Below are 15,628 nucleotides of genomic sequence, written 5' to 3'. Positions count from 1 at the left end.
CACTAGCTGGAGCCTTAAAACACAACAAGCCTTTATATCTGTGAGTTTACTTGGGGTTTGGGGGGGGGGGGGGGTTGTAGGTTTTTTTTTTTTGTTTTGGTTTTTTTTGTTTGGTTGTGGGTTTTTTGGGTTTTGTTTGTTTGGTTTGTTTTTTTCAAGAAGAGGATTGCATTAGCGCAATAAAAATGGCTGCTTTTGACAGTAGAAATCCTGGTCTTTGCATTTCCAAAATACTTCTTTAAGCACTACTGTTGGTGAGAGAAACTTCTGAAAACTAAACCAGGCACCAGCAGTACAGCCAAACTACATGTCTGTAAGTTGGCTATGCTAACTCCACTGTCTGCTGGCTTTTCTGTCATATTTTTCAGTTTGTTCAATTTTAACATAGCAGCAATTTTATACGGAACATTTGTTTTATATCTACTTTGTGTTAAGATTTGGTGGGGAGGGCACCACTGAGCATTGGACCCACCAGGGCACCCCAGAGGTCTGCACTGCGCTGGGCTGTGTGGGCTCCAAGGGCACTGCCTCTGCTCCCTTTGAATTTCCACCAGTACTTCCTCATGGAATTGGACACAGGATCTTTGATCTTTGGACATATGGAGAAATCTACCCTGGTGCACCAATTTATGGTGTGTTCAGAAGCACAGACTTTTTGCACATTTTTCATCCACAGTGAGAGTAGAATCTGGCATTGCAGTTTACAGAAGTGCAAGAGATTGTGTAACTCTCATTTTAGACACACACTGCTGTCTCATGACAGTTTTGTAGCTGATTTATGAGCTCAGTCATGACTTCAAACCTGGGATGAGAGGCTGATTTAACTCTGTGGCTCCTGATTGCTGTACTGGTCTAGGAGTGCTTCTGTCATCTTCCCATCCCTTCTCTGGCATCCCAGAGTGAGAAAGAACTGTAGGACGTATTAGACGTAAGTCTATTCCTGTCTAAGGAGAACTTTTCCAAGCAAGCCAGATGGTATGGGAGAGACAACTTGTCTTCTTGGTGTTCTTCAATAGATTCCCAAAATTTCAAGATACATTGCAAAAAAATATTTGGAGGTGATCATAACATGAAAGGAAGGATTCCACAAGGGAAACGCAAGATTCCTACCGGAAATTTAGGCTATTTCTTTGTTCAGCTCAAATACAGATTTATAAAACATAGGTGCTGTGATCTGCAAAGCAATTCTGGGTATATAGAAAAAACATTACTGAAGCACTAGGTTGTAGCAATATTTTTTTCCTAACAGATTAGGGTGTTAAGGGTGTTCAATCCCCTGAAGAGTGAATCATCCTTCTTGCAAATTAAAAAGTCATTATAATAATGATCTTTTCTTCCCTGTGAATGAGGTATTTCTCTTGCTTGTAGAGTGAGCAGAGGCTACCTCCTATTTTAGTAATCTGTTCTGAGACAACCTGTTAGTTGGAGAAGCTTGAAACTTGACTGACCACCTCATGTGAATGTTTTCTCAGACTCATAAATTCAAAGTGGCATTGTCAGAATGTGATGGATCCTAAACAGGGTAGGAAAATAGCAGAGAATATTTGGGGAAAGTTTCATGTAGTTCTCAACCAATTGTCAGAAAGTTTGCCTCTGGATAGTAGGAAGCCTTAAAGCTTCCATAGTAGTAACTTCTAATTTCTTTAAATGATGTTGTAGAAGTGAAGACAGAATACTAGGCAGGCAGATTTGTTTTACATATTTCCATTTGGATTTTCAGACACATTCAGGCCTTCAAAGGTAACTTCAGAGTCACTTAAAGAGTATGTTGCAGCAGGAGAAAAAGTCAGCAGTCAAAAGACAAGTCCCACTTAAAAGCTCCTGTTTTGGACCCCGGCTGGTTGTAACCAAAATGCCTATCTCATCATTGCTGCGCACTGTCTCAGCCTGAAAAAAGATGCCTGGATGTGCCTGTCTCTTTAGGAGAGCTGAGCTGTTAACTGATCCCCTGCAATTCCCACGGTGGTTTGCTCATGAAACACAACCCCATATGGAGGATATTTGGCAAGGAGCACCTGTAACCGACACTCCTTGGCTGGAGTCTGGCAAAGGAGATCCAGATGTTTGGGCCCCTTCTCTGTGCCTGTCATCTTTATTGCCTAAGACTGTCATTAGCATTAGACATAAGAGCTCCAGGTGCAGGATGAAAGCTAAAAGCAATCCCCTAATGGCATCTGGCTCCTGCCTTTCCTCCTGGAAGAAGTCAGCGCCTGCTGTAGAAGCTGAACAACGTTTTGGGACTCCTTAATTTCCTACCATAATCAAGTTTGTCCTGCACAGACTCCACATTTACGGCATTCCTTTTGTACTACTTCTCTGCTACCCAATACAGGATCACAGGTTTGAAAGAAACGTGCAGGGTCATCAAGTCCATTGGCAGCTGGAAAATATCAGCACTAAACTGTCCCTTCATAAATGTGCTGAGGTGCCGAGATCCACCTTACAACCAGTTATGCTTCTTCTGCCACCACTGGTTCCAACAGAAGACAATCCCACCTGCTGAATGCAACCAGTATCACCAGTGCCATGTGCCCAGGAACTGATGCTGCAGAACAGTAGAAGACAGTGCTTCAGGATATTCCTTAGCAACACCCATTTATGAAAAGTTGCAGATTTCCAGAATGCTGGAGCCTGTGCCTTATAAAAGAAATGATGAAGGAGTAACTACTGTTCTGATGGAATTTTTTCACCAAACTAGGCATCTGTTATGTAGTCGTGGAGGAGATAGGAAGCTTCAGGTAAGCACAATATTTTAAACCGGGGAAATTTTGCTCAGCTACGTTGGATGTTTAAATAAAAGAAAAAGAAAGCACTATATAGAACGGAAAATCTAATTAAAGACGTTCAAAGTGAATTAATCTGCCCTGCATGGGTGAGCTGGATATCATAATTACATGCGAAAGATAAAAGCTTTCACTCTCAGCAAGTTCAGCTTTATGTCATGGAAAGAACCAGAAGGGGTTGTGCCCATTCTAACCTTTCTGCTTTCCAGAGGGTATGAAAGCAAAGGCTCGATGGACAGTGGTCAGAAAATCTCACACTCCAGTGTACGTGTACCAGGACACAGTGGATCAGGATAAGCATTTCTACAAAAATGAAAGCTACTTCATGGGGCTATTTCATGCATCTGTGACTGGGGGGGGGGGGGGGGGCGGTGGGGAAGATCTGGGAGAAAGCAAACCTGTGTGATGGGAAGGAGTAGGGCTGGCAGATCCGATGGGGAGCTGTGGGAGGCTCACGCCCTCTCAGAAGGGCAGGGGGGACCCAGGGCAGCACCCTATTGCACTGCAAGGGGTGAATGTCTATACGTGACAGCTGACTTGAGCTCCCAGCATGCAAGTTTTTATCCCAGAAGCAAGGAATGCCGTCACAGGCAATTCAAGAAAGTAACGTCCCTGTCCAAGGGTGTAGCGAGGGACTTGTTTAATTCCATGAACATAAAATGCAACACAACAAACATTGCTAGTGCGTATCCAGCCCTTGCCATCACTAGGCTTCAGAGCAAGTTAGGAACAATGGAAATAAGTATTGTTACCACTATTTTACATGAGGGGCACGTGGAACTGAAACACAAAGCAATTTGTCTAAATTCACTCAGTAGTCTGGCAACAGAGCTCGGACAAGAAGATGGAGTCTCCTGTGGCTCTATCCATCGGGCTGTGCTGCATCACAACACAGTAAATCTCAGCACATATAACTCATTTATCCATGTTTTACATTTGCTGCTGAATGTTCTGTCTTTATAGATCAAGTATTGCCATCGGTTTTGAACCTCAACAGTCTCTTCTCTGATATGCTCTTGCCACCTTTCTGGAGACACCAGGCTGTATGGAGCACAGCAATCTGATCACCTCCACGTTTCACAGTTAGGTTCAGTCTGACTCGTGAAGTTTAGCAGGTGGAAATGAGGTGAAGAACCAGAATGAGAGGCACAGGTGTCTCTAACATCTCCATGGAAGGTGAGCAGAGGACTGTAAATTAAGACTCCTTTGTGATTACAGCTTTATGCAGTAACTTGAGCTGAGTAACCGAAGGCACTGCAACTTCATTTTTTCCCAGCAGAGCGTAGTGAAGTTCCAGGCTTTTCAGGGGGGCTAGTACACTCTGTCTGCATGAACAGTCCTTCCTGGGCCATGACTTTTTGTTTCTGGAACTGAACTTTGCTCTGGATTACAATATCACAAAATGGTCATAGAATCGCAGAATCATGGCATCATAGAATCACAGAATGGTTCGGGTTGGAAGGGACCTTAAAGATCATCTAGTTCCCACCCCTCTGCCATGGGCAGGGACACCTGCCACTAGACCAGGTTGTTCAAAGCCCCATCCAGCCTGGCCCTGGACATCTCAAGGGATGGAGCATCCACAGCTGCTCTGGGCAACCTGTTCCAGTGTCTTGGTCTTTAATTCTCCTGAACAGTCCAATTGCCTCCCAAAGGGCTATATTAGTGATGCACCAGAAATTCAAACTAAACCCAGAAGCTGCCATAAACATCCCTAGGCCAAATTAATACACCAAATATGACTCATTTACATTTGAGGAAAAGCATTCCCTGATGGGTGAGGGTGAAAAATTCTGAAAAGCATAGAGGTTAACCAAGCCTTTAAACTGTTGATTTCAGTGGGAATAAGCAACATTTGCCCATTAGTTTCTGATGGTCACACTTACCACTTGCAGCAGAGCCAGGTACCCAGCACCAACATTATCAAAGTTAACTTTAACTTTTGTCCAGTAAAATGTGCCTGACACGTTATACAGTATGCAGTCACTCATGTTGTTAATAATTTTTGAGTCTAAAGGCATATCTCCTTCTGTCTTGTTAATGCATTTCCCAAACTTCCCAGCAAACAGGTTCACTCCCATGATGCTAAAGATAAGCCAGAAGATGAGGCAGACAAGCAGAACATTCATGATGGAAGGGATGGCTCCCACGAGAGCATTGACCACCACCTTGGAGAAACAGGAGAGGAAAAAGAGATTTAATATCATCACTTACCCAGATGCTTTGCTAACAAGTTGTTGTGCGTCCTTGATCAACTAGGCTGAACCCTCACATAGTGACAGGTGGATAACTACTAACACTACTTGAGGAGCCAGACCACCATTGAAGACTTCACACATGATTATATCTCAATCACTTTGTAATTGAAGAGCTAATCTGTTGGCATCCCATGCATGGGATGATGTTTTTTCAAGGGAAATTTTTTAATTCAGGACCAATCTGTGAAGTCATCTTGACATCTCAGATCCTACTGGAAAATACACTCCAAACTATCTCTCATAATCATATGATTAATTGGAAACAGCTGGGGTACATCACAGTGTCTTAAAATAGACCAAAAAATAAGATTTCTGAAATCTTTTACTGAACTCAGGCCTCCATAGTCCTTGGAACGTGAACTCTAGCTGTGAAAAATATTACTTATTTAAATAATAACTGATTGAGACATAGTGTACGAAGGCAGCTTCCCCTGTCTGATCAGTATGCATGATTAAAACAGTGAAGCCTTTCTAATTTTGAAAAAATATGCATTATTTTTTCCTGTGGCATGCTGTAAAGTTCCTACACACCAACCCAGGCAGGGCTGTATACTTCTGTGTAAAATCGTACGTAAAAATAAAAGGTGAAAGGAGCTTTTAAGGTATTGGAATGATGGCACGGGCAATGAGCAACACTCTGAAGCTATGCAAAAGCAATAAAGGTCAGACCATCTACAGATCCTCTATGGCTGCCGGGTTTGAACGCAGCGTTATAATACCAGTACATCAACAAGGCAAGCTGCACATCATTTACCAATACTTTCTGAGGGAAGAACACTATCACAAAATATATTTTTCCCCTTCCTATGTCAAGAAGGTTTCTCCATATTCACAGCTTTTGGAGATGCTGCAGTTGCACAGTCCAGGCAGAGATGCCTGAGCGCCCTGCTGCAAGCACCAGCCCCACTGCGTGAATTTGTCTCCATCTCTGTCTCATGCTTTGGAGAATAAAATCTGGTAGGCAGACATTAAGCTCTTCCTCTTCTCCATCTACATTTCTGAAACCAAGACAAGGTGATATTGATCCATAAAAATTAAATTTTATTCAATTGTGAATCTGATTATGGAAAATATCAGCTCTTGGTTTCTCTTATATTAGTGTCCAATTTTCTGGCAAGCTAATAATGTAACATGCGTTTCCCCACCATTTTTGCATTGCTGAGGAAGAAAAATAGCCGGAGGAGTAATATGGGTTTCATGCATGTATAGCAGCAGCTTCATCTACAATGTACAATACAAAATTATGTAGCTCTTTCAAAATCCAGATTTATATTTTGTGCATTTATGAATGAAGCTAATTTTTATACAGGAAAAGCTGCTTGACCAATTTTTAATTTTTTTTCTGTATAGGCCCATTCCTGATGACTATTCAATTTCTTTCCTTTTTTTTTTTTCCTTCTAATTTTATCTTTCAATTTGGGATGTTAATCAATGTCTAGCTTTGTTGTTCTAAGACCAAGTTTACTGTGTTCACCAAAATGCCAAATAATTTCCAAATCAAGGGCTTATTTGGATATAGCTTTGGCCTTTGTCAAAGTAGCTTTTTTTTCCCATTTGCTGTTATGCAGGACAATATTTTTGTTCAATTTTAATCCATGACAGCACAAAGCCACTGCACTTCTGTTACACATGCCGCTGCACCCAGCTCCCACCCGCAAGCCCTGTGACAGGACACAGACATCCAGGTTTCAGCAGTGCAATCAATGGCGATGCCCGCATCCTGCTTTTTTCCTTCTGCTGAATTATGTTCAATGGCTTGTAGATAACAAAACACGACATGAGGCTGGAGCAAATCCTGTAACACCTCTCTAAATTAATTATTAACAGGGGCTTTCATTCTTCTCTCGCTGCTTCTGCTCTTACACCAGCCTGATGCCATTTGGTCTGCTGGAAGCACTCTTGATTTGCACTGAGACAAGTGAAAGGACTTAAAGACCTGGATACATAAAGGCAAGTTATTATCATAAATTCATTTTAGAAGTTTAGCTGCAAACCTTGCCATGGAAAGGGCTGAATTTCTGCTGCATGCAGGAACAGCAACATATATAGCCTCGTATAAGAAAAGGTTTCATACCTCTTGGTTTCCATCAACACCTTTACACGTGAAACCACCTTCCTGGTGACTTCTTTAGAGAGAGCCTGGAAACCGAGCCACCCCCTGCCCTAAACCACAGTGGGGCATATCCAGAGCCTGTGCCTGGCCCCTAGCTCTCCTGATCTCATGGGCGACTTCCCCAGCTGAAGCCAATTCAGATTTTCAACCCAGAAATAGACTTGCACAATGTGTCAATCCCCCCTTTGCTACAGCAGAGCCCCCCAGACTTCCCGCAGTAATTTCAGGCACAGGTTATAACACCTAGCCAAGCCTGGGCACAGCTTGTACAAAGACATCTATCTCATTTACAGTGCCATGATGTCAAATAATGGCCAAAAATTATATTATTGGATAATCTATTCCTGTGTCCTCTGTCCTCACTGTTAGAAACAGGTGCTGTATTTTTAGGTCCAATTTGTTGAACTTGAGGCACTAGTGATCTGCCATTAGGTATCTTCTCCTATCATTTCCATCTTTGCTGCCGGTGAGTTAACACTGAACATTGCTTTGGGTAATTAAAAAAAACCCAGAGCTTCTAACTGTCATGGTTCCTTCAGATTTCTAATCACACTCATAGCTCCCTGCAGAGACTTTCCCATTTTACCACCCCATTTCCAGCAGTTTGGTGGAAATCCAGTATTGAAGCATTGCCCTCTCCTTCTCCTCGCTAGGTTGTTTCCCTGCATCTTGAGGGATTTAGTAGTCACCTCATTTATTGGACCTGCCCAAAAGCTTGTGCCCTGTTGAACAGTCACCCCAACCCCTAAGCCCTTCTCAGCTTCTGTTTTCAAAGAAATGACCCTTGGAGTGACCTACTTTCCTCTTCCCGAGGTATACGATGTATATGGTTTTATTAAAATGCATGTTGTACAATTGATCTGTTTTTCACTGTGATCCAGATCAGTCAGTATAATTCCCTTATCTGCAATATCACTTACTGCTCTGCTCACTTTGTGTGTTGTCAGCAAAGATTTTATATTTTCTTCCCGAAGCTGTTAAAGTTCAGATTAAGGACAGTTCTCATTCTGAAGGATCCCTCACCCTGAGACACGCATCACTGAATATACGGTGTCATCACTGTTTGCAATTACTCTTCGAGATCCATCAGCCATTTTAAATTAATATAAAATATGTTTACTTGGCTTGGTACAAAGCTCATTTTTTCATCACAGTGTCCCATGGTATCAGATTCCTCTCTGAAATCTAAGGATATTATATCAGCACAGTTACCGTCATCAGCATAATTTGTAATCAAGTCAAAGGACCATATCACTTTTACAAGAACTATTCCCATGAAATCATGCTAACTAGCATTAATTATGCTATTTCTTTCCTGTACGTATCTTGTAGCAGCCTCACCATAACTTCGCCTAGTATCATTTTCACATTAAATGGTCTATCATCATCCCACTCATCCTTTTAAAATATTGCCATAGCCTCCTTTGCTGGGAAGAAACTTGCAGGGAAGTGGTGCCTCTGAAATCATTCCCTGATGGACAACAAATGAGGGGACATCGGAGATTTCTTGATTTGGGACAGACAGACCCAAGTTCATTTAGGCTGGGCTCTGATTTGGCCTGGAAAGCAGTGGGTCAGGCAGGGGGGTGGCATGTGCATGGGAACCCCCAGGGTCTACAGTAACTGCCAGGTGGGATGCTGGTCTTACTGGGGTCTTTTCTGGGGACAGAGGGGCAGGATGGCAACAGCTCAGTTTTATTTCCCAGAGCTCTCATGGGACTTGTGTCAAACTCAGAAAGGTCCCAGACTGTCTGCAGACAGGGAAAGGACTCAAGTCTGATAGTAACTGGTCCCCTTGGCCATCCGAGTGCTACTCTGTGCCTTTGCCTCAGGACCAATGGTTTCCAAAATTTAGGTACAGTGTCAATGACATAAGTGAAATAAGTCTCTTACTGCAGTATAAATGAGAACTTTTCTGCTTCTGTTCTAATCACGCAGAGATCTTTCAATTATTCAAGAAAAAGACATTATAATAGAGCAAACTATTATTATTTTCTTACTGTCAGTGTTTGCTTCTCAACATTATCATTATTTAGTCCATCACTGTGCTGGCAATTTTCCTGTGCATTTTGAAGCATATGAACTCCTAATAATGAAAGGTCTGACTGTCCCTAGTCATGTTAAGTGTGGTTAGACAAACTAAAAATAAAATGGTTTGATTTTCCAATAGCACGTATTCTCAATTACACTTTATCATCATTTATAAGCTAATTCACTGCCTCTGATAGCTCGGAATGACTTAATATATTTCAGCTGCAGCAGTAGTACAGGGAAGAAATAGGATGTTGAGTCAAGAACGAGGGGTCCTACAAGTATGAGCATGTTAGGAAGGAAACTTGCTGGGGTGATGCATGGGTCTATGCCACGTAAGATCTCCACCAAGCCAACCTCTTGCTATTCTCACCTAGAAATGAGAACTTATTAACGTTATTTCTTCCCTATTTCAGTCTCACTTTTCTGATGCTTTGGGCTAGTCATCCCACTGCTTTTCAGGTTTGAATCCAATTGAGTTAAACTGATGCAAAGTCATGAGTGAACATTCTTATGTCAGCTCAGAATACGTTAAAGGGGTTTCACGTGAACTTGCAAATCCAGCAGCAGAAGCTAAGCCTTCATAAGCCAGATTTAAACTGATTTGAGAGAGTCGATGCACAAATCACTCCAGCAGTTAAACCAGTGCAGCTTTTGGTAATACCAACTTCTGCTCAAACTGCAAATGTTTAATAAAGACTTGGAGTGAGGTCGTCAGGTGACATAGGAGTGAGATCTTTTATTAAGATCAGTAGTGTGACATCGCTTTGTATCAACTGAGGATCTGCTGTTGGCTTTTGTTTTATTTTGTGAATAACCTTTAAAATACTGCCTGTGTTTGCTGAAAAGAGAGTGGTGAACAAAACAATTCAGGCTTGGGTGCCCAGATGAACAGAGCCTTTACAATCTTTTTGTCTTAGTACTAACACAAAGGGGAGTGATATGCAATCAGATTTGTCTGATCTTCATCCACAAAAATAATGTGATTTAGATCAACACAAGATATGTGGGACAAAGCCATAGATCCCCAGTTCTGGTCATCCACAGAAGAGGAAAAGTATGGGTACAGGGTTTTCATAAATTGCTCTGTCACTGTATTTCCTGGGTTATCTCAGTCATTAAGACTTTTCTAGCCTTCAGCCTGCCTTACTGCAAGGGTATTGCATTGAGAACAGTTAATTGCTAGGAGCCCAGTGCATGGACTACACGTTTTAGTCACTGATGATTTGGACCAATATTCTGTCTGTAGGAAAAGTTTACCCTGAATATACCTCACTATGAAAGCTGTATATATAAAAAAAATTTTTATGTGTAATTTTGTCACAGATTTGCTTTATCTTGCTATGCACTCTGCAAGATTAGCAGTAAACTCATCTTATACAGAACACATCACCATCTGCAAGTCATGCATGGCACAAGATGTTAAATAAAGTGCTTATCTAGAAATAATTGATTAGTGTAGCAGGTAGGCTTAACAAATAAACAGGTATGCTGTGTGGATATAGCCATGCTTGCAAAGGAATGCAAGAGGGAAAGAGGTGGATGCACAAGGTGGAGCAACAAATACAAGCTACATGGTTTTAATGTTAATCCTGACATTCCACATTAAAACTGCAATCTGTTCAAAGGAAAGCTTTTATATATTCATTCATTTGCTTTTCCTATCTTTAGCATTTCTAATTTTTGCTTTAACTATTAGTGAAAAAGTCGTTAAGAACTTTCCCAGTCAGTCTCATTTTAATACATGTCAAAAGCAGGGAGCAAACTTGTAGCTTGGTTATTCCCCTGATACACCTTATAATTGAGAGGTAATTGTTAGCCAGATGCTTCCTCGGACAAAAAGCTGTTTTTTGAAGTGCAATATGACAAGTTAGGCAGCAGGATTAGTTTATTATTAAATCCACCAGAGGATAAATCTGTAACGATACAATTGCAATCAAGACAAAGAAGGGTTTTCTGATTTTGTTGTTTTGATAAAGCATTATCATTAATTTCCTTTGGCATACAAAATGAAGACAAAACCATGTGCAACAGTTCCCTGTTACATGCTTGATGTCACACAGTTGAGCTTTGATCGATGCTTTATATGCTCTTACCCTCATCCCTTCAAATCTTGACAATGCTCTTAATGGTCGAAGAGCTCGGAGGGTCCTGAGGGATTTAATGGGACCCATCTCAGAGTATCCAAGTGTATTGGCGATGAGGCTTATTAAAGAGACCTGAATGGAGACAGAAAGCAGAATGCTTAATGGTTAGTACACGCCTGGCATTTCCCTTCTCTTCTGACTTGCCTTCCTGAAAAGAAACTGCTGATTAGTGGAACAGTGGGGAAAAAAAAACCCTTAAATGGAAGCCATTAGATTAGACCAACACAGAAAAAAAGATTTTTACATCCACACGTAAACAGAACTCCACTTTAATGGAAAATTTTTAGAAATACAGTCTTTCACAGTTGTTGGTTTTCTTCTAACCAAGCACACAGGGATCTTCTTAACCTCAGCTTGCACAAAGTGGGTGAGAAAGGAGATAACACTACAAAACCACCGTTCTGTGATGCCCGTGCTATAGGTTTGCTGTATGCTCCACAAAGTGTGTACATCTTCCACTACTGAAAATATGAGTCACACATTTTCAATGTGTGTTATAATTTAGGGCTTTCAGGGTGAAAGCACCTGTAAGATCTAACCATTTCCAGCAGAGATAAAAGGTTTTACGATTACCATTCAATTACTAATCTTGAACTTACTGATTAGAAACAAGTCTTCTAGACTGCTGATAGACATGACTTTATACCATAGACTATAAAAGAACGATGTGCATGACTCTCTGATTCTGCACTTTTTCATTTTTTTCTGCTTTCTGCACAGCCTCTAAAGGAGAAGGAAACTTGTCAGGCACTCAGCATTGAGGTTCATACCTCTCAAAGACTCTTTCATTGAAATAAACTATTTCCAAATCTGGAGACAGCATGGAGGGGTTCCAATGCTCTTCATGTTCTCAGAGTTTTAGTAGTGCCCAGCTGGTCAGAACTATCAGGCACAGGACTGGAGTCTGGATGAAATGAATGGCAGTGGAGATTACGGGTCAGATTAACAAATACATGGAACAACTGAGTTTTGCATGCTCAAACCGGGGTTCACAGCCTGTGTCCTTACCAAACAGGGTGTGAGAAACAGCTTTACAATGCCATAGGTATCATGCCAGTTTGCATGGATTACAAAAAGAACCAAAATTAGTTACCACATAGTGTAAAATATTACTTTCTTAGAAAAGAACTACGCATATTGCTCATCACAATTCCCTTACTCCCATTTTAGCTGTTTTCACAGCCCCAGTTATAGTATTGCATTATCTCACACTCACCAGTGTGAGTGTGCAAAGCTGACCTGGCAGCAGTGTGCTCTACCGGCATTTTAAAGACAGCAGCTAAGCCTAAACCCAGGGATTCTTCTTCACTACATATAAAAAGTAGGTGCTTAATGTAAGAGGAAACTCTAAGCTCCCCCGTGAGGATAGACAGGTCTAGTGGGAAACCTGCCTTTTCATTTTGGGATGGGATGATTCTTTCTCTGAATCCCACTGCCATCTGACCAGCCCACCGATGGCTGACCACCATCACCGACGAGGTTTGTGATAAAGCAGGGTAAGACAAGCCTGGTCCCCTAAGTCCCAAGCTAGCATCCTCTATGGAACAACCTTCCTCCCGAATATGCATATATTAATGTACAAGCACTGTCTGTACAGCTAAGCATCTTTGCAAAACTTGCTCAGTTTGTTAAATTATTTACCTATTGGTAGCTTTATTGTGGCATGGCGGTGACAGCAAGCCTAAGGGCAGGAGGTCTCAGAGACACCAGATCTGGGCTGGGGCTGGATGCAGCAGGTTGGATGTCTTCTGGGATAAAACAGCCCACCTCTGCAGACTAAGTGGCACAGAGGCTGGCTGTCACGCTGTAACATGTCACTCTTCAACAAGGTGTGACATAAACTCACCTCCCGTGTACAGACCCAGCAGCTGACATGGAAGAAAGGTCTTAATAAACACTTCTGCATTTTAGTGGGGAGTGTATAACAACATCACAACAGACAGACAGACTAGAATCAAGGTCTAATGTCTTAGACCCCTTAGACACTGCGGAGGTAAAAATCACCGGGTGAAGCCATTTCTCCCATCTCTAAGAAAGCAGATCTGAACCCCTGACATGAACACACCCGAGAAATGATTTTAAGAGTAAGTAATGCTATAGGTTTGACATGCTGCTTTCACCTCAATCCTGCTCAGTCAATGCTCACAGTTAAAGATGAAAATCTGGGTTTGACTTAAAAAACACCTTAAACTCACCAATGCTTCCAAACTGAGGCAGCACCCATTTTCTGTCTTCCTGATTTCTTACCAGCCCTGGTTACCTCCTGTACTCTGAAGCTGCATTAACATACAGTCCAAAGCCTTCTCCTTTCATTCCCTCTCCCCACTGACTTAATGTTGCCTAAACAATAAGAAAGGGCTGAAGGATTCATCTAATAGCAGTAAGCAAATATGCTTATATACATACTTCTATATATATTAGAGTGTATATATATATTATACGTTAAGAGTATAGCTAATATACTAAAGCCATCCAAACAATCACCTTAAAACTGTAACGTAACTGGCATTATTGAGATACCATGAAAGGACCAACACTGTGGCACATATTTCTGACTTTGGTGGAAAGTTTAGTGCAGAAAATGGCCTTAACCCCACAAAGCCTTGGAGGTTCCTATCCAGAAAGGCTGGAGGTGTAAGAAAAACAGCTCAATCACAGCATGCTCAATGATAGAAACCAAGAACCATACCATACCAAGGGAAGCTGGTTCATTTGTAAAATGAATGTACAGATTTAAAAGAAAAATAATCAAGCACCCAACAAGTGCCTTTGCTAGCTTCACCCACAATGACTGAAAGCCAGATCTTCTCAAGGTCTTCAGACTGCCTTGGTTGGTGCACCTGCATGCTTCCTCCCGCATCCTTGATTTATGTCCTGTAATTCCCCTTCCCCTCAAAGTAGAAGGTCTTCTGTTCAAATCCTGCAGAACCAGACTTCAGATCTGAGGTTACCGTTTTCTTTAGAGTGCCATAAATGTCACCCTGAAACCCATCACAGGTGCTGTTGTCCTCCTGACACAGATTTACACAGCATTAGATCTCTCTTCAGAGGATTAGGCTGCGAAGCTGTGTGATATTTAGCAATGATTTACAAGGCTGGAGTCAGAACTGATTCGAGACAAGTTGTTTAAATGCTTGGATGTTGGTTTTGAAGGTATCCCCATCAAATTTTATTTATATGAGAAATACTAACACAAGAGACTTGGCTGCTTGGACTTGATTAAAAGTGACCCAGAAGGCTATTTTTAGGAAAAATATCAAGCAGTTTTCCAAATTGGTGCTGACTGCCCCACATAAGCACAGCAAAAGGTGAAGTCAGCTGTTTGTGTAGCTGTTTTTTTTCTGTTACAACAAGGCTGCGCAGCTCAGAGCTGCTCCAAGGTTCTGCTCTGTGCTCCGCTTGGTATGGAAAATGTGCTGGCACCCAGAAAATGCCTCCAGGGTCAACGTAACCTCCAGATTCACAATACGGTGCACATTTCTAATCTTTTCAGTAACCATTTGTGCATCATTTTGTAGGTTTTTCAGAAAGAAATACCTCTGAAGACCAGGGAGCACAGTACCATTGTGGAGAGCAGGTGGATCCTAAGGAGTCGCTGTTGCCTGGAACCATTTACCATGGGCTTGAGCTTTCACCTTCACCTTTCAGGTGGCATGTGTGCTAACAGGTAATCTGCAGTGTCTCTCATACTTCTGTACACTTCTTCTGACCTAAGAAGCCATATCATTCCTATGATTGCTCTCTGCTTCTAGGATTTCCCCTGAGGGTCTTTCCAGAAGCCACTAAATCTTACTAAGAAGCTTTCACACCTTTCCAGCTAAACCTTCCATACCCTTAACTTAAGCAATCGTATCCTCCACGTTAGCTCTAAACTGTTCCTTACGCCCTTGACTTGCTGTTCTTTTGGTGCCTCTGATGTCCCCAGGACAAAGTCATCAATATTCTACATGGCATTAGCCTCAGTGTCTGGCCTGGCCAGCAATGAGGGCCCCTAAGCTGGGGAGGGATCCCCATAAATCAGTGTATGCAATCCTGTCTCCATAGATGTGAAAAGCAAAAGTTGCACGGCCTACGATTTCAGTCATGTGGCATCTCCTTCGCGCTCTTCACATCATCTCAGAACAGCCCAACAAGATCCCAACCTCAATGCTGTCAGCAACTTCCCAAAATTTATTCCGCTTTGTAAGAGCGGAGACCTGGAAAGAGTCAGCATTTACTGCCCAGCTCAATGGCAGTTTCCCAGCAATGCTCAGGCTCTAGGCAAAGCCACGTTGATGTTACCTACACAACTTGGCT

General features: G+C 42.0%; 1 protein-coding gene across 3 annotated transcripts in view; it reads right to left on the bottom strand.

Moving 5' to 3' along the window:
• LOC119147250 (sodium channel protein type 5 subunit alpha-like) overlaps positions 1 to 15,628 on the bottom strand; it is a 217,113-nt gene that overhangs the window by 12,241 nt on the left and 189,244 nt on the right. For all 3 annotated transcript variants that reach the window (XM_037385963.1, XM_037385960.1, XM_037385962.1), the window contains 2 exons: positions 11,282 to 11,404; positions 4,670 to 4,951 (listed from right to left, as the gene is read on the bottom strand). In XM_037385963.1, coding sequence (XP_037241860.1) covers positions 4,670 to 4,951; positions 11,282 to 11,404 — 405 coding nt within the window. The remainder of the gene's footprint in view (positions 1 to 4,669; positions 4,952 to 11,281; positions 11,405 to 15,628) is intronic.

This window comes from Falco rusticolus, chromosome 4 (genome assembly GCF_015220075.1).
Source record: "Falco rusticolus isolate bFalRus1 chromosome 4, bFalRus1.pri, whole genome shotgun sequence".
Lineage (NCBI taxonomy): Eukaryota > Metazoa > Chordata > Aves > Falconiformes > Falconidae > Falco > Falco rusticolus.
This window is presented reverse-complemented; position numbering and strand designations above follow the sequence as displayed.